The sequence below is a fragment of the Strongylocentrotus purpuratus genome, unplaced genomic scaffold (assembly GCF_000002235.5).
Source record: "Strongylocentrotus purpuratus isolate Spur 01 unplaced genomic scaffold, Spur_5.0 spur5_scaffold_17, whole genome shotgun sequence".
In the NCBI taxonomy this organism is placed as follows: Eukaryota; Metazoa; Echinodermata; class Echinoidea; order Camarodonta; family Strongylocentrotidae; genus Strongylocentrotus; species Strongylocentrotus purpuratus.
Genome location: NW_022145602.1, coordinates 9,248,186 through 9,268,461, shown reverse-complemented (window position 1 = coordinate 9,268,461; position 20,276 = coordinate 9,248,186). Strand labels below are relative to the sequence as shown.

The window sequence follows — 20,276 nt, the reverse complement described above, 5'->3', positions numbered from 1 at the left end:
AAGTGTTTCTGTAAATATATCTGAATGAAAAACTAATTGACCGTTCAAAAGAACGCCCACTTTCTCATGAGACTGAGTGACGTGTATATACAAAATGTATTCAAGAAGTGTTTTTGCCACTTTGTTTTTTTATTTCGTATATTACAAAGCAGGGTAATTAATTCAGTAAAAGTGGTCTTCCATGAAGCCCTGTGATATACAACAAATATAAACAATAGACTAAATTACAATCGACAAGGACAAATATTTTATTGATTGACAACATCAATCAGCAACAACGGCAAAGTTTTATTATGACTTGATAGCCCGCCCTCTGCATTTCAATACCTCCCACGACTAATCATTTTTTAATGTTAGTGTTATATATTTAAACAAATGCACTGCATGTTTACAAGCAACCAACCAAATAAAGAAACAAACAAGCAAACACAATCAATAGTCGATTAATTGTTTTCCCGTAGTTTCAAATTTGTCGTGGATACAAATCCAGCAATGAAAGAGAAAACCTAATCATCAAATAAATTCAATCTTAGAAAACAACCTTATTATCAAAGAAAACCTGATACAGAAAATATGAAAATGCATATGCTTTTTAAAGTAAAATTATGATGAATTCGTGGAGCTGAATTATATTGATTAATTTATTGTTCAATGTAATCAACTATAATTGTTCATCCATTTAGTTCTACCCTTAATAATTCCCTCAAAATAGGAACCGTGCTATGGATCGCCAGGAGTGTCATGACAGATGTGAGCGCTATATTACTACAGTCAAACCTGCTCTAGTAACCACCTGTCTACACCGGCCACGTTTTTTTTTGTTTCTGTTAAAAATGGTTTCTATTGAAACATGTACTGTACTAAAGGCACGTGTCTACAAAGACCACCTGCCTATAAAGACCACTTTTCTTGTCTACCTTGGGTGGTCTTTACGGACAGGTTTTACTCTATATAATACCCATTAATTGCATTTTTGTTGACCTAATTCAATTTTTTAATTCTTTTTTTTTTCCTTCTTCTCACCATGTAGGTCTCTCGCATACTTTAAGACCGTCCGGATTCTCCTTCCGCCATCTTGGATGAACGGTACAGATGTTGCCACGGCAACGTGGGAACGCTACTCTACCAGTGACGTCAGAATAGCACCAGCCAATGAGAACTTTCCTTACACAGAGAAGTTTACAGGGTGTGGTTTACCCGGGAGGTTTATCAGCTTGACCCCGGGTTATATCAGCAACAGGAAAGTTGGACTGGACGCGCTTCATGATATCTATGGCACTCCGAATAAGGTGGGTGCCATTATTGTTTTTAAGAGGATTGATCATCCTGATTCTATCGAATTAATGAAAGCATAACAAAATGAAAGATGAAACGGATTGGTTAAAGTTGTGGAAAGCCCGACAAAACGATAAGAAAGTTATGTCACGGCTTCTTCCAGGGTCAATGGCTTTCATTAGCGAGGAGGGGGGGGGGGGGGGGGGGGGGGGGGACTGATCTTCTCTAAAAATGAAATGCAAAATTCGTCGCTGTTTTCACGAAGTGACGGTAGTGAAAACAAATTGCATTCACTTTGCGTTACGATTTTCCTCACTACCGTCACTTCGTGAAAACAAGGACGAATTATAAGGCTGCTGATTAGGGAAAGGTGCGAGAGGGCGTCCTACCATGCTCTTTTTTTGTTGTGTTCCCCTTTTCAACTTCCATTATTCTCTTTATAATCTTTTTGGGGTCCTACTTTTCATCTTTCTTTTGCGCCAATCGGGGGGGGGGGGGGGTCAGACCTTAAGCTCTTTCCTGAATGGAGGCCTGATTTGTTTGTGTATCTATAAACGCTTAACTTTGAATATGCCATGCATTTCACAATTTAATATTTCTTATATCCTGCCCCCCCCCCCCTCTCTCTCTCTCCCTCTCTCTCTCTCTCTCTCCCCATCTCTTTCTCTCTCTCTCTCTCTTTTTATCATTTTTCACAGGTGATAGTACACGAATGGGGCCACTTTCGATGGGGTCTCTTCGATGAGTATCCCCGGTACGACAGCTTCTATCAAGATCTTGAGACCGGGAACGTTGAAGCAACAAGATGCGTCCGATCCATTCCTGGTAAGTTTTTTTCGGGTAACTTCGTCTCTTTTCTAAAATAAAATGTCGGCTTTGCCAATGATGCCCTCATAATTACGATCATTAAGTTCAGACAAGAATCGATGGAGTGCTATTGGCCAAGACATTAAGACATTAACTTGAGATAATATGACTGGAAATTCAAAATACTACTATCTACACAGTGCAACGATTTTTTTTCTTTTCCCATCAATGATGGACGAACTATGTTTCATCACGTGACTTACTTTTCACCAATCGTAGCGCAAGATTCTTTGTATGTGGAATATAATAACGAATATTTCTCAGAAAACAAAAATATAAAAGACGAACAATTTCAACAATTAAATGGACAGGGAAAGAAGAGCTAGAGCTGATGGAACCAAGACGCCCTCTTCTTAGGGAGGGGGAGGGGTTCTTGTTGCGTACTTATAACGGCCATTGAGTAGGAAAGGGTCCCCAGCCCGGTTAGAGATGAGCACAATATGACCAATACTGTTTTGTTTGGCGAGCAACAAAACACACCCCACAAAACCTCCAAAGAATAGACGCCATGTTGGGACCAACTGAAAGCAAGTTGGCCCAACTCTGTGTATAGATGACTCTGAAAGCTAGGCCTCACATACCCCTTTAAAAACGACAATGTGTTGCGTCGACGTAAGCATTTTAGCACTCAAGCACGTTATCACGCACTTATCACATCGTTAAAATACCGCGTTAATCAGAGTCGAGTTTGTTTAAATTATTATCAGGTGTGGCATAGTATTTGAAAAACGGTAACAGCAAATAGACTGCATGAACTGTATACCAAAGTTATCTCCCAGCTTTATTACTTCATCAGTCACTCCAATATTTTTATGTCGACGTTGGAACATGTGGATAACAATATGTACTTGGGAATGAAGATACAACAAATTGTATTCTTAAAGTTTAATTCATTGCTATTCCATTGCACAGAAGATATATAATTATAACGGCACTAACAGTTATATAACATTGGTCATTCTGTGGATAAAGGCTATTCTTTTTAAACATCTGTGATTAATTATTTGCACGGATAAGAACGCATTTATATTCCATGCATAATCAATCAATGAATTAAAAAGGTACATAGAGTTATATGAAATGGAGTCGTTTAGGCCTAGTATTAATACATAGTATTGAAAATCTGAAAATTGTACGGTTAATAACAATTAACATCACCTGAGTTAATAGCAATCACATCTCGATCCTAATAGGAGACCCAAGAATGAACGTCGAAGATTCTTTGTTTTAAAGATCCAACATAACTAATGATAATCTAATTTCTCTCTCTCTCTCTCTCTTTCTCTCTCCTTTTATAGGTGAGATACGGAATATCCGAACTGGTAAGCCATGCGGAGTGGATGATTATAACAGCGATGGACTGCCCGACTCCTCAACGTGTGTATTCATTGACGATATGGAAGCGAAGACGTACAGTGCGTCCATCATGTATAAGCAATATCTTTCTAATGTAAGTTGCCCTTTAAAACTTCATGTTTTGTATTATTTCGAACGTGTTTCCCTTTAAAATTTCATGTATAATTTCAAACGTATTGAGCGCTTTGTTCAGTGAACTATTATAAGAAATCGGTACTATGTATTAACATAATGAACAATTGTCTAAAAAGAGATTTGATGCAATGATGTAATTCAATGAAATCTAATACCCGTAGTTTAGTTTTGCATATTTCAAAAGCAAGGGCCATTTCAAAATAAACGTTTATTAATTTATTTTAAAATTTAGTTATATTTTGTTTTGTTTGCAATTATTCAATCATTTATTCAAAATTATTAATTTCATCTTATTTCATAGCCAGAAAAAAAACTAGCCTAACAATAACAACGAATACAAGAAAGAGAAGTACAATGAAACGTCTTAGTACCTGTATTAGTTAGTGTTTTTCCCCAATATAATTATTCTTTTTGAATGTGTACCGCAAGACTCATAAGCAGTTATCCAATTGCATCCTCTTGTGGTTATGCTGTAAAAATATATATTTCCCTATATTGTAATACATACATTTCTCCCTGTTTCTTGAACATTTAATAATCATAATTATGTATATGATATCATTAACGTTGTTTCAAATCCTTACTCAGATAAGGTCTACTATAAAAATGTTTCAATTGAAATTTTGATTGAATATCCTTCTTCTTCTTCGTTTTATAAATACTTTACAGAATGAGCAGTTTTGCGATGATCCCACTCGCCCCGGTGTACCAGATACAGTCGCACATAATCCTATGGCACCTAACGAACAAAACAACAAGTGTCAGCAGCGAAGTTCATGGGAGGTTAGCATATTAAGCATACCAACTTTATCCTGAGCATTTAGGCATATCAAAAACAATCTCAATTACGGGAAACCGACTTTCTAGTCCACTGCAAAAGTTTTGAAGGCTTTGACTGTAAAACGACGAAACTGTTCTTATTTTAAGTATCTCTAGATAATATATAGGAGGTGCAGATTGTTTGGATATCCCTGTAAGCAATTCTTCAGTCTGGGACATTTTGTTGTAAATTTCAAAAAAGACTGTTTGCTTCAATTGCTAGATGTATATATTTTATAACAGCCGTTGAAAAATAAGGAACATTGTCAGCATTGATGACGAGAAATAATATTTACTTTAAAATATTCGTTTTGAGGTTTGGGTGCTGGTGGTGCGGGTTTAATATCAATTATCGATATCGGTGGCCCCTATTCCTATATTCTATTTGTTGGGTAAACTATGCAAGTAATACATTGATCTTATAGATCTTATTGATCAACCTAACTACGATAGACAAATAAGATTTTCCTTAGTAACATTCCGAAAAGATCGTTGTTGGGCATACTTCATTTTCAAATACAACACAAATCTTTTCAAAATCGTATGAACGCTTTACAGGTACTGCGTGCGCATCCTGACTTTGAGGACACGGATAGTCTCGATCCCAAACCCGTTCGTAGCACAGACCCTGAGTTCATCATAGTACGACAGAAGCTGCAGACTACGACTGTCCTTGTTCTCGACATATCGGGCAGTATGGAAGGAGAACGACTGGTGCTCCTCCAACAGGTGGGTATTTAAAGTCCCCATGTACTACGTATAGCTACTTGCGCCCTCTTTATAGTAAACAATGCCTAATCGGTGACCGTTGGTCCCCCATGATCTCCTTTTTAACATGTTAATTGAGAGCTAATTTGATGAGATAACCATCTGTCAGTGACCATGCAGGGAGGTCTGATCCCTAGTAAACTAGTGCAGAGGGTCTTTAACAAAATGTTTCCGAGTGCTTTACATTATCATTATCCTTACCCCGGTCTTTGGATTCAATTGCAAATCCGCACATAATAGTGCACACGCTCCGCTCCCTGGGGAGCATTCCATTTTACAAGCGCATACATACCAATCCAACACATTAACATTTGCATCCTACCCATTTTAACACCTGGGGGGAGAGTGGCAAAGATGTAACTAGTGCCTTGCCAAAGGACATTAGTGCCGTGGCTGGACTCCAATGTGACGTATCCACCAGACCACGACACTTCTAATGCCTCTTAGATAGTAACGTTGACCCTCGCCCTTTCTGTATTTCTTCTTCCTGATCGTTTGCAGGCTTCGGCGAACATCATTGAGAACGTTCTCCCCATGGGGTCACGTCTCGGCATCATCGCCTTCAGCGAGTACGCCACCGTGCGCCACGACATCGTCGAGATCGACTCGCAGGACACGCGACGGTCTCTGTTGAACAGCCTGCCGAAGAAAGCGGACGGGAGAACGAGCATCGGCAGAGGTACGGATCACCCTCATGCACTCGTTTCACCATGAGGCGTCATTTGACTGACGCATCCGCTTGCGCCAGCTCTCATGACCATTGGCAGGCCATCTAAAGCAGGGCTCCCACTTAGCTGAGTTGGAACCTCGAGTTGTGGCGAGCTGGCGAGATCTTTTGGCAAGCCGTTTTATTATTAATTGATATCAAGAAATAGTTTTACGTTGTAAAGCAATGGTAATTCTTGATATCAAGAATTCGATTTCGACGTGATATCAGATTGAATTCTTGATATCAAGAAATATGTTTTAATTATAAAACGGCTTGCCATAAGATGGCGCCAGCTCGCCACAACTCGAGACTCCAACTCGGCTACGTGGGAGCCGAGTGATATTAACACGATCTCAACTACTTTTTCAAAATCAAGTAATATGCCAGTGTGATGATACGAGGCTATTTGAATAATCTTAGGTAGATTTTTTGAAAGACCTTGCTATCGTGATTATAGTACAAAAGTCGAATGCGAAATGATTATTTAAAGAGCTTGTCAGGACATATTTTGACAACCCACCCTCACACACGAAAAGAACAAACTACCGCTTAGAAAGCTAGGCTATTATAAATATCACCCACGTATACGACAGTGACCCCACCAATATTACGAGATTGTAAATCACTTGAGGTAATTATTTACCTTGGGCTAGTGGTCTAAAGTACTTGTGATGCTGATGATTATGTTCCTAGAGGCAAAATCCTTGTCAAAAATTTCAAATCATTCGGGTAAATGTCCGGGGGTACTTGTCCAGTATAGGTAGTTCTTTCCTGAGGAGTTGGCCGCAGCATGATTTGCTAAATGAAGTTGTCCAGGGGGTAGCTATCACGGCGGTAGTCGTCCGGATTTCAGTCCCCCCCAGTTACCTGTCATTAAGATCAGGTGAATGCTCTTTGCAAATGATACTGCTATTAGTGAAATCATAATTTCTGATTTTTAAAAAAACACTTTTTCCTCAACAGGTGTTGAATTGGCAGTGCAAAAACTCCGTGAATACGAGAGTGACCCAGCCGGAAGTACTCTCATTGTGATCACCGATGGGGAACAGAACTCTCACCCTTACATCCAAGATGTCTTACAAAAGGTGAGACCAAGAACCGTACAGTACTGCACATTATGTAAGATGCTGTATATTATTATTAAAATAACACTCTGTCTCAGCACCCTTTCGACAAAATGCGTCATCGTAAGATCGTACGGGTAACGAAATTAGGACCAACACTTTGTTTTGTTTGTAAATAGTGCCTGGCCTTTCCCGCCATTTTCTAAGGGTTTATATCCCCAACATATGTCGTTCAGTGCTTAATTGTTGATAAATTGTAAAACTTGTGTACAAATGACACGATCGCCTTTCGAGAAGTCTTTACAACTGTTTAACTTATAGATCTTGTGGTTATGTCGTCAGTTTTACAATTGTTTTATGATTATATTTTGTAATACTTTGGTAAAATATTCCTTTGTTTTAAGAAAATTAGTATTTAATGCCTATCTGCACTAGTTTGGCCGGGAGAGATTAGACCTCTCCGCATGGTCATTGATAGGTGGTTATCTCATCAAATCAGCTCTCAATTAACATAAGAAAAAGGGGACCATGGGGGACCATCGGTCGCCGCTTGGCATTGTTTGCTATATAGAGGGCGCAATAGTTATTCGTAGTGCAGTGGGGCTTTAACTGACCCGTATTGAATTTAATGATGCCTTACAAACTGTCCCACTGATTTCGGTATCGCTCATAGACTGACAACCTGACCGTCAACACGGTAGCCGTTGGTGGGGAAGCAGACGGAGAGCTGGAACTTTTAGCTGTGCACACCGGGGGAGATTCCTTCTCACACACCGACAAGTCCAGCGAAATCTATTTGTCTTTCTTCAAGGCGGCTGCCGCTCAAATGAGTAAGCAATTAGTTTTGTTTTCATTGCATACTCACTTTGATACTCGAATTATCGGTATTCCTTACACTTTTGAATTTACACTTAATTTTCGGGGATTCACAATAGTGATCACTTCGAGTTTCTACGGGATGTACACGAACTTAGACTTATGACGGGTTTCGAGAAACCAGCCCCCAAATCCACTCTCAAAATAGTTATTTAACTCCTACCTTGTAGCGGATGCCACTATAATGTGGCGTGGTTTCCACTATAATTTGGAGTGGTTTTCAGTATAATTTAGAGTGTAATCAATTTCAAATGAAGGGATATGACTCTCCAGAGAGTGCATGTCCATTCATTTGCATTGAGAGAGGACTTTAGCAAGTTCAATGCAACTACAGAAATATCCAAAACATAGTTACTTTCAATTTGTTGAAGTTGCTTTATTTGTCACATGAGAGACATAGCTAGGAACAAGAATGTAAAAAGCACATTAACAAAATGTTTCTACAAAGAACACAAATCACATTTCACAGATCGCTTCTTATTTTTTAAAGCAGCTTCCATAACATTCCCTTTTCTACAACTATGATATCTGATATCGAAGTGTTAACTACATGTAAAATGAAATATACCCTCTACCCCCTTTTAAAAATAGTTTTCACTGTCCTCCAATAACCATGATAACCTCGTTTTCCTCGAGTCTTCTTCATCACCTTTCTCCTCTCGACCGCACAGCAAAACTTCTAACTTCCATTATAAAGCTCTTATAATTTTTTCTAAAATGTCACTCTTACTTTTTGCCTTTTATTTGGGTACATTATTTTTATTCAGTGGTATTCTAATATATGTGTTACTTTCTATAATTTATTTTGTAAGAAAATTACATTCTATGAGCTATTAAACGTACATATTCTAGACAATCTTGTTAACATATTGAGATAAGTATGAAATAATTCCACAACTTAATGTACTTCAGGTATTTTCTTAAATTCTAGAGGGCTCACTATATCATTATTTTAAAGCGATAATGTAAAAAAATATATGAATAAATAAAAATCATATCAAAGTAATTTAATAACACTCCTTTCCGTCACATCTTGTTGTCATGTAGGTGGAGGAAAGAGTAAGTTGAACACAACACTACTTGTTAGCCACATAGTATCGTTGCTATATTAGAATGTTTTAAAATTCCATAGCATAATTGTTTCGAGCCAGTAGTAGTGTTCGACTTTTGCACTTTCACACGTGCTTGCTAGCTTGTTTTAAAGCTAACTCTGATTTTTCCTTTTCTTTCAATCTTAACAAAATATTTTGCAGTCGCATGAAATATATAATTTTGCTCCTTGAGCGTTTTTTCATACGATTTACCGCACATTTTTATTTGTAGCTGTAGTATACTCAGAAAAATAATCTCTGATCACTTGCAGACTAAATATCACAATTGTTTATGAACACATCAGGATACATAACCAGCAACTCCATTGTAAAGCACTGCATGCCTTGCTTTGGTTTTCTCACTATTTTGCATTGTACTCGTACTTACGAATTAACAAAAAAATGCTGTATGAATTACTAAGTATGGATTAATTAATCCAACCAACAATAACAAGATATGTAATTGAATAGTTATTTTTTGGCTACAAGACCACCAGTGTATAGTTATAAAGCAATACAAACACTATGCGGTTTTCTTTATTCTAATATGAATCAATTGACTAATAATGTTGAATGGGGCCTTAATTTCTTAAGCTAACGATTTTTTTTTTTTTAAATAAAAAAAGGAAAAGAAAAACGCACTTTCAAATCGTCTGTTGATTTAATGCATTAATTAAAATCAATTGTAATGAGTGCTACCCTAGCAATATATTCTGTGTGTGATACTTTCATGCAAAATAATCATATTTAACACAAACATTTATAATAATACAACATTTGGAGCGTCTCTTTTTCCTTTATTTTCCTTCACAATTTCTTTCTCTTGGGATTTCAGATGGAACTGCGATACAAAAATACTTTAGTCTTTTAACCGTGTAAAGCCATGCAAAGCAAAAAGCAAAAGTATTTCGTGTCAACTCAGTGCTGTTACAATATGTAGAGATTTATATCATATTAGATCATTGGATACTTCTTGTCACACAGATGATGTCATATGCTTTATTTCCATTATAAACTGTTTCGGCCAATGCAGAATGAAGCAAAAAGAAGTTGTTCTGGCGAACACAGAAGAAAGCATGAATAGAAATAGAAGGGTACTTTTTTCATAGTTTAAGAAATGCACCCTGACAATATTCTTGTACAATTGTATGATATCATTAGTGATTAAATCATGACTAAATCGCGAAACCTATCCCATGCTTAGGTCAATCCCAGGTCACGGACACCGTCATCGACGCCGACTTCGTCTCCATCCCTCTACGAGAAACCTTCACCAACAAATTCCACCTGGACGACGCCCTCACCGGTGGTCTTAAGATTACCATCGCGTACATCTGGACCTTGAGGCCTGCCGATGTGTCCTTTCTGCTGGTCCGGCCAGACGGCCTGCCGTTCCATAATTCGAATTTGCGTCCTCCTCGTTTCACTACGGAACCTCGTTACAAGCAGATCAAGATCAATCTCGGCGCAGATGATGTTGTGGTAAGTATAGTCTATGAAGCATTCTTAGGAAAGGCTGTGGAGGGTCTTCAAGTAGTCTACAGGGCGTCTTCGGGGAGACAGCTGGAGAAAATGCAGGAAAATTAAAAACGCACACTAAATGGAGGGGGAATTTCAATCTATATTTGCAGTAACAAGATTAATCTATCTATGAAATGCCGAAGAATTAAGGGACTTTGAATAAAATAATCTACAAAAAATATTACTGTAACATTTTATTGGTGGGTTAAATATGAGGGAAATGGAAATAAATCTGATTTTGAATAACATATATGGCGAGGAACAAGGAGAGGTGGACGATGAAAGGAAAGGGTAATGAAGAAAAAAAGAGATCAATACAAAAAGAAAGACGAAGAATAAAAGAAAAATTAAATTATTAAACAGATGATGATAACTAAGTAGGGAACAAAAATCGAATATTCTGACTAAGAACTAAATTGAATTTAAAATATGGCGATGAAATAAATAACAGTGACAATAGTGATCGTTTAGATTTAAAAAAACAAAAACATTTAGGCCAAGAACTAGTAAAAGAATGTCACTATCTTTCACGAATTACTCAAAGATTTTGTTAGCACCAACGCTAAACATATCTTTTGATTCTGTTCCTCACAGGCCGGCGAATGGACATTAAACGTGACTAACCAAGGTTCGTTCCAAGATGATTTCAACATCGTCATCCAACCACGAGTCAAAGAAGGGACCACGCCCATAATAGCCACCGCCCAGTGGGCGGTGCCTTCTGTAACCCCGCCCAATCGACAGATCCTGTTTGTCTTTGTGCAACAAGGTGGGTTTATATGGAAGGGAAACTGCTTCGAATACATCAGCTTGCCTGGTATTCTAGTAATCCTTTTATTAAAACGGTGGTTTTAAATTTTAAAAATCACAAACATTAAGCAAAGCTGGCTGGAGGTGGTTTCGACACTGCCCCTCCGCCCGCGAGGAGCCGATCCGATATGCGTGGGCTAAATTATGGCAAGTATACACCGGCGCTGGCGTCACACGCGCCGGTGTCCGTCTCCATAACGCGATTAGTATACTTGCCATAAAGCCCGATGCATATCGGATAGGCTACCCGCGAAGTAATTATACATCGATGTTGGTCTTCTTTCACAAGAAACGTGTTCATACTTTTGTATTCGTTGCATAATAATTATTAATTTAGTGACGTCAGGTGACAAGAGTTTTCACCCAAATACCAATAATGCTATCAGAATTTTTGATGCCCATCAAATGGTACCATGCTATAATAATCACGTAGACAATTATGTATTATATCTGTTAAAAGACCGTGTACAATTCCGACGCACAAAGAAATATGGGAAATAAAACATGTCATGCCATGACAATATCGTTACATAGTTGAAACACCCGTTACGTAACGGAGAGGAATACCCTTTCACCATTAAATAATATCACTGTATCGCTATTAATCTATACATTACTATCGTTACGTAGGTGACACACCCGTGACGGAGGCGCGAGTACAGGCTCAAGTGAGACTGAACACAAATGCTCAAGAGAATAACACCGTCACCATAGTGCCTCATGATGACGGCATCGGAGCGGATATTACAAAGGATGATGGGATATATTCGGCGTATTTCACGAGTTTCCTCGGAAAGGGGCGTCATGGTGTCGAGGTAATACATTTATTTAAAGTCTCACTGCACTAGTTATAGCTACTTGCGCCCTCTTTATAGCAAACAATGCCTAATCGGTAACCATGTGTCTCCCTTTTCCTTTGCCAGTGAAATTTCTGCAAAGAAATGTTTATTTATGATAAAGATGGAAACGTACTAGTTAGTATTCTAATTACTTTCACTTCTTCCTGGAAGAGGTTCATAGTAGCAAAATAAAATGAAATGTTGCTCTTAGAATGCTGTCATATTCCAAATTCGAATATAATTTAAAACAATTTTTGGACACAATGCCGGTTGAATACATGGCATGTGTGTGAATTCCTTACACCATTTCTCTGCTCAGTCCTTTTCAGTTTTTGTGATTTTCACCAAGATTAATTTCTTTAATTCGTAAAATTCACAGTGAGTGCACAATGGTATTTAACTATTTCTCTGTACTGCATACTCTATTATATGCTCAATACATTTTCCTTTACAATACATATTGCAATCACATGAAGATGTGACATTGCTTTAAGTCATGTCTGGTATACCCCATTCTAGGATGTTACCGTATTCACGATATTTTTTTAATCATATTTGTTTTGTTGCTTTAGTGGTTACTTATCATTGACAAATTTGACTTTGCTAAACAATGATGATTAATTTCATTAACAATAATTTTCTTCTACCCCTCTTGCGTTTTTTGCAGGTTCGCGTTAGTGCCTCCCACGAAACAAAGCTTTCCAAAGGGGGTCTGGTGGGGTACGGTGCCGCGTCCAATCCCGCCTTTGCCTCAGAAGAACGGACCATAGTCACCGAATACACGGGCGATTTTCAGCGAGAGATCACCGGCGGTAGCTTCGAATGCACCACAACAGACTGCGGGAACAGTACGTTTGCGCACCGTTGGATAGAGGAGGGAATGGGGGGAGGAGGGTGGGGGGGGGGGGGGGGGGCGACCGTGCCACCTTTAGAAACTCAATTGAAAACCAATGTTAGAATTTTGTTAGGAAATGTGCCCCTTTTCCAAAACTAGCCCCCGCCAGTCCACGGGTATCCGAAAACCTCTGCCATTGATGTTCATTTTCCTGGTATATTTGTCTTCTTTTTAGTTGGAAACTTATCTAAATATGTTCCAGAGTGCTCATTTAACATGTAGTTTGGAGGTTCAGAATAACTGTTGTTTATAGTACATATACAAGAAGATGAGTCATTTTAAAGTAAGTTATGAAAGCCAAAAGCTTTTTCTGATAGCTAAATATTAAAGCATGAAACTACCCACTTTAACGACAAAAACGCACACCGTGAACAAGCAAACACAGAAAGTAGAAATTAATTGGAAGCAATTATTATAAAGGCATAATGGTTATTCTTCTCCAACACCTTCCTGATAATTCCTTTCTTTACACATTTGAATTTAACTTTCTTCCATCTTCCCATAAACATTTAGTATTTTCATTCAGATCTGTTTATGATTAACGCGTTCTTTCTGCTTGCAGATTTTAAATCCCACGTCTAGTTCAACACGCGTAATTGTAAAACTAAAGCTACCACTTTCCTCGTACGAAAAGAAACACAAACTGTAACCTGTTTAAAATATGTTGAATGATCATTCAGTATTTGTTTTTTGTTGTTGCAGGTTCTGTAGATCTTTACCCACCCAGCCGTATCCACGACTTGAGTGTTGTACGGGTTCACGACGACTCTTTGGTTTTACGATTTAGCGCACCTGGGGATGATTTAGCAGCCGGTTCTGGTGAGTAATTAAGTCCTCTTTATTTCTTAGTCACTCATACAAACCGACTACAAACCGGGTTCAAATCGACTACAAACCGACTACAAACATACTACAAACAAACCCGAATCGACTACAAACAGACTACAAACATACTACAAACAGACTACAAACATACTACATACAGACTACAAACCGACTACAGACAGACTACAAACCGACTAAAAAGCGACTACCAAACAGATTAGTCTACAAACCGACTACAAACAGACTACAAACAGATTACAAACAGACTACAAACATACTACAATCAGACTACAAACAAACTACAAACGTACTACAAATTTACTACAAACCGACTCTAAAAAGACTACAAATAGACTACAAATCGACTGTAAACCGATTACAAACCGACTACAAACAGACTTCAAACAGACTACAAATAGACTACATACTACAGACAGACTACAAACAGACTACCAACAGACTACAAACATACTACAAACCGACTACAAACATACTACAAACAGACTACACACAAACTACAAACCGACTACAAACCGACTACAAACCTGCTACAAACCGACAGATTGTTGGGGATTCGGTGTACTGTAATTATTTTGATCGGTCTGGGCCCTTTTTGATGAAAATCGTTATCAATAACAAATGACATTTTTTTTTTTTTTTTTTGGGGGGGGGGGGAATAAATATGCTCTCAGTAGGTTATAACAGTTATTGTAACTTGCTATTGATAATAGGTTTTTATAAAACAAGGCCCAGGGGGGTGTTTCACAAAGATCCTAAGTAGAACTTAACACTAAGTTGGACTTAAATATTATGGACAGCCATTGGAGCCTTAAAATGAAATATATTCAAAAGCAGAAATTCAAGTATTTTAGACTTTTTATAAATTCCACAACAAGAACATGAAATCTCCTTGATGATAGAAAATATGAATGATTTGAATCAACATTTTATGCCTTTCAAAATAACTTTTACAAAATATTTTCAAAGATGCTAATGGCTTTCCATAATTTTTAAGTCCAACTTAGAGATAAGTTCAACTTAGGATCTTTGTGAAACACCCCCCTGGTGTCGGTTTCCATTGTGTGACTGGGCCATTACATTTGGTCGAATCGGATTCCGAGGGTGATTCTCATTTAGGTTTTCACAACTAAGAGAGAACTCGGGAAATAGTTCGGAAAAGTTCGGCTAAACTCGTGGCAAGCAAGATAAGCCCTACTCACTATTGTTCTGAACATGTTTAAATTGGTAGTGAATATTTTACGAGTATATGCCGATCTATTCCGATCTATCCCGAGTTGGTGCCCGAGGGTTTTACAAGATGCGTCGACTCGTTTAATGCTACATCTCGACATCAGTCTTATTTTGTTAAATAAACTTTTTTATAATATTTTGACAATAATAATGTTTACCAATAAATTTTACTTCATACACCATCTCCTTGTATTTAGCCTCTGAGCTTCCATTCCCAAATTGTTCATTTTATATCAATTCATGCAAGACTTCCAAAGCTCTATTCTAAACAATGAAGTGCTTTTGAATAAAAATTCCTTTTTGTTTGGTTTCCTTGATGGTACACGCAATCTATCTTTAATTTTGTCACTTTATATGCAAAACACTGTATATTCTCTGCGAAATATAAAAGGGAACGGCTATCTTTGAAACCTTTGAAGGAGATGCTTAAACGTTTTTTATGAAGTTGAGCGGGTTCTTTCTATTAAACGCAAACAAATCGTTGTAGTACTTGGTAAATGGAGACAAGTGTAACTGATGTAACAATGTTTGTTTTACCGATATGTCACAACATGTAGTTTGTTCAAATCTATAGTTTTGTTCTTGCTCAAGAATGATTGAATACTAATTTTCTTTGGAAGAAAATCTTGACCTTCTAATACAAAACATTTTTACCGTCATTAAACAAAATACAGACCGGTCGTTTAGAAAGAATACGTGTATTTTATACTTACGAAATAAGTAATCCTGATATTGCAATAAAAATTAAAATCAGATATGAAAACATGCTACTTAAAACTGTTATCCCTTTTCATTTTTTCCCGACAGCTACAAAATACGAGATACGTTATTCAGCAAACTTTACAGAAATCACCAAGGACTTCCAGTCGAGTAACATCGTCCCTGAAAACTGGATTACCGACTTCTCACATCCCAGAAAAGCAGGAGCAGCGGAAAAGTTTACAATAAAATTATTAGATGACACAGGTGAGGAGAAAATAGTAATGAGGGTGGGTGGGAGGTGTATGTTGGCGTCAATTGTCTATGGGGAGAAAGAATTAAAATGCAAAATAATCTTTGAGCAAACAACTATGAAATTTAAGATATATGATGGAACTAAGATGGAAGACAGACATATAGAGAGAGAGGGAAAATGATGGAAAGAGAAAGATACATACATATATATATATATATATATATATATATATATATATAAAGAGAGAGAGGGAGAGTGAGAAAGAGAGAGAGAGAGAGACGTAGAGAGAGATGGAGAGAGAGAGAGAGAGAGAGAGAGAGAGGGAGAGAGAGAACGGATGAGGAATGAAGGGTTTCCATAATTTTTTTTTTCACTGCCACAATACATGCCAAATATTTATCTCTATTTTGAAGATTTATTCAAATTGTAAGTAGCATAATTTCAAAATTCCTTTCACAAAGTCTGAGTATATATGACATACTTTCAATATTTAGTACGATGTAAAGTAAATTTTATGTATTCTCGATTTATATGTTTTTTAAACAATTGAAAGAAATCAATTAATAAACTTGGTAGACTTTTCTTATCATAAAAATCATATTGGGGGATCAAAGATGCGGAAAATCATTCTTTCCTAAATTAAGTATCAACTTTGTTTCTACTTTGCAGTCGGAACAACCCTAATTTTCGGCATCGTCGCCATCGACGAGGCGAACAATCAAGGCGAACGCTCGAATCTCGTCGTTTTACAGTCGACGCCGACCGCTTCCGCACAAAAGGGCTGGCCCCCGGGCGCCATCGCAGGCGTCGCGCTGTCCATGTTCATCATTCTTTTATGTATACTCATCGTCGGGTTGGTGTATGTTTGGAGGCGGAAAAGTGCGCCATCAAAGAGCCCATGCAACGGCCATCATCCAGTTTCCGTATGACATGGAAGAGTGTTTTCCCTTTAAAAGAAAACGAACAACCCGGCAGAAGTGGCTAGATAACGTCTACCCTTGCACTGTAATGCCAGACGATCAAGTAATATTTGACACTCTCTGATGATGTCATATACAATAATATGATCAAATGACTTTGACCATCTCAATGTCATAGACATTATTCTATTGTTTAAAATTGATGACGTAATTTGCTTGTGGTAGCCGCGGTAATAAGTACTGTGAACTGTACGGTGATGCAACTCTGATGGCAGCAGACAGTAGTGCAAGTTGAGATAATTAATTTCTTTATTATACAGCAAATATGAACGTCTAGAACATGAACATGCTGGAATCAAATTAGATGGAGATACGGAGTTAATATAACCATTTGGATATACAAAGAAAAGACGTTGAAACAGCGAAGATAATCCTAAATTATTTATGCTCTGCAGTAGAAAATGGATTTTGAATGACTGCGGATGACAACGTTGAGGGCAGCATAAAGATGATGAAAACTGCAAGCTTGGCCTTTGAACTTGGTTGATATTAAGCAGAAATGGACCAACACGAAGAGATCACAAAGGCCTGTTTTCATCAGCCCATATTTACAATTAGCGGGATATTTGGTCGAGAAAATCTCCCGATAAATCTTGGTCTTGTTTCCAAATCTCCCGCTATTTATAGCGGGCTAATTTGCGACCGTTCGAGCTAGTTTGTGATGAGCGTATCGGTCTGGTGAGGACGCAATTTCGAGCTTCTGGATAATATATTGAGTCACAAAATTGCGGGTTATTTGGCAAGCTCGAGCTGATGAGAACAGGCCCATGACACTGGTTTGGGTGACTGGACGTATGGAAATGGTTTCGAGTGATACGTCGCAGACTGCAATTCTAGGCACTGGACAACAAAATTGTATTGGTCCTAGAAACTCCTGGCACTGCAGCTCGTGGACTTACTAAATCGTATGCATTTGGAACTGAATGTTTCATACATCATACTAGGATGCGCTAATTGTCGACAATCATTGTGATATCGCTAGGCCAAAAAGCTAATCGACTCTTTTGGTGATATTCTATTTATAATCTGACACCTCTTTCTGCATTATTGTACTTACACAAAAAATGTATGTGTGACGAATGTGACTAAAATACAACATTTTTTGTGTTTCTGTATCCATTTTGAAAGAACGAGGGGACTGTTCACATGCTAGATTGTTTCCAATTCATACTCTTCGTCACATTATTTTGTAACAGTTAATTGTGTGGTACTATATAAAGTTTTTTGGAGTTACAAAATTGAATGATAACTTGTAACTTGGACCGTTTTGTCGAGTCCATTATTTATTCATTTTTATTGTGTCAAAAATGAAAAACTGTCATGCAGCGTATGTTTTTACAAGTGACCGAATATTTGTGTACGTTAAAGTGTGGAGCAACAGTGTACTTTTGCTCTACCTATTTGTATCATTAAGATTATCATGCATTATGTGGGCTACTCTAAATCTTTCAATTATTTTAAATGTCGGCATCTTTTCTGTATTACTTACTACATGGTGGTTGTTATTTACGGTGTGCTCAGTAAAAAAAAAATCACTTCTTTGCAGCTGTCTTTGTCAGTGATTTTTTCGGGGGGGGGGGGGGAGGGGAGGGGGCTAGGTCAAGGGTGCCGCCCGAGTAAAATCGAAAAACTCTTTAGTTAAGCTGATCAGTTGTTCTTGAGACGTTCCGGGCCTCCTCGGAAAACTTTTCGACTTTTTAGACTTTTTAGAATTTAGACAGATGAAATCTTCCCATATATCATGGTGAAATCACTTGGATTTTTTAAAAATGATCTTAATTCATTTCTAAAATATCAGTACATTGTACAGTTTTCATATTAAGCGCTTGCGTGACAGGTAAACAATTCTATTCATGCTAGTTTTACCGATCTCTAAACGTTACAAATTCCAACTACAAAAAGGTTCAGATTCGAACTGTTTTATCATAAATTATGACTGAGATTATCGTGTATTATTTGTATAACTGCTTTGAATGTAGCGAGCAAGGTTGCATTTAGTTTGTCTTGCCAATTTGCTAAGCTAACGAGAATGTTAGTGATTGTTTCAATGTTCATTATTGTAGTATCTAACAAACTTTACATGGAAATAAGAAATATAATACTTTACCTGAACAATTATCACACTGTTTACAGACGTGAATAATCATACATTCTTGTAAAAGTATTTATTGATAAGAAAACATGAGAACATATACAACCTGTAGCTGCATGCCTTAGTGCTGATAGCTCGTACACTTTTTTCGCAAATTAAACGTTTTCGAAATAGCGAGTCGATGTCAATACAGTCACGACCATTTTACACCTTCTCTCCTTTAATATCACCAATTTAAATCTTAATACCAATGATAATCAGATTTTCTTTTCATGAATACGTGCTGCTATCAATGCAAAATGTTTTTGTTGACACTGTTGATTTTCCTTGCAATTATAGCCAAACATAGCATACCCTCCAAAAGGGAATAATGCCAATCTTGTATGTGTATTTTTGAAGCCAAGTGTACAGGCTTTTTGTATATTGTGTAATATGTTATGTCTTATTTATCTGCATTTTCTATGTCATTTTCCATGTTGGTGCTTTCAATCCTCGTATTTCAAAAGAGTTTATTTCTTTGAGTAAGTTATATATCGCTGAAATAAATATTTCAGAGTAGCACATGCTCAGTGTCCATTACTTACCATTATTGTTTCCAAATTATGTGGACATTCTTGCTCAGGGGTAGCATGAGTCCGGGGCGAGCGGACACTTTTTTTTTTTTTTGGTCTCCAAATTTCAAAATTTGACATTTTTCTTCGTTGGGGGGGGGGGTAAGGTCACCTTTTTTAGGTTAACCGTGGGTATAATTTTTTTTTTTTTTTTTTTTTTTTTTTTTAATAATTAAAAAAACAAAAAACAAAAACAAAAACAAAAGGGGGGGGGTTTGGTTTTTTTTAGGGGGGTTTACACACATAAAAATACCAAAGGGGGGGGGGGTTTGAACCCCCAAACCCCCCCCCCCCCCTGCGTACGCCCCTGGTACTTTGTATTTCCTGTGGTACCTGATGTTACCACACGGAATACCACAGGAATATTCAGTACTACAGCCTCTTGAGGTAATATCACTACACTCCTGTGGTGTAATGTCAAAGGCTGTCTGTGGTACTTTGTATTTCCTGTGGTACCTGATGTTACCACACAAAAAAACACAGGAATATTCAGTACCACAGGAACTCTTGAGGTAATAACTAGACTCCTGTGGTATA

The 20,276-nt window shown here is 37.6% G+C and overlaps 1 protein-coding gene across 2 annotated transcripts; it reads left to right on the top strand.

Annotated features, from left to right (window-relative positions):
* The first annotated feature begins 1,011 nt into the window (after positions 1-1,011).
* On the top strand, positions 1,012-19,693 carry LOC100892225 (calcium-activated chloride channel regulator 1). 2 transcript variants are annotated; one of them, XM_030988641.1, is made up of 16 exons: positions 1,012-1,289; positions 1,974-2,100; positions 3,441-3,592; positions 4,303-4,416; positions 5,011-5,181; positions 5,722-5,899; positions 6,893-7,014; positions 7,667-7,823; positions 8,917-8,928; positions 10,165-10,442; positions 11,076-11,250; positions 11,922-12,106; positions 12,798-12,978; positions 13,728-13,844; positions 15,909-16,067; positions 16,726-19,693. In XM_030988641.1, the coding sequence occupies exons 1-16, from the start codon at positions 1,080-1,082 to the stop codon at positions 16,983-16,985; spliced, it is 2,598 nt and encodes an 865-aa protein (XP_030844501.1). In that variant the 5' UTR covers positions 1,012-1,079; the 3' UTR covers positions 16,986-19,693. The 2 variants fall into 2 exon arrangements, with proteins under 2 accessions (XP_030844501.1, XP_030844502.1); XM_030988642.1 differs by lacking the exon at positions 8,917-8,928 and having other exon boundaries at positions 1,013-1,289.
* The last annotated feature ends 583 nt before the right edge of the window (positions 19,694-20,276 follow it).

Bases quoted from the DNA above. Each gene is read 5' to 3' on its own strand.
- LOC100892225 (XM_030988641.1), top strand. From the start codon at position 1,080: ATGAACGGTACAGATGTTGCCACGGCAACGTGGGAACGCTACTCTACC. The intron at 3,593-4,302 runs GTAAGTTGCCCT...AATACTTTACAG, and splicing joins ATAAGCAATATCTTTCTAAT to AATGAGCAGTTTTGCGATGA. The intron at 12,979-13,727 runs GTACGTTTGCGC...TTGTTGTTGCAG, and splicing joins CACAACAGACTGCGGGAACA to GTTCTGTAGATCTTTACCCA.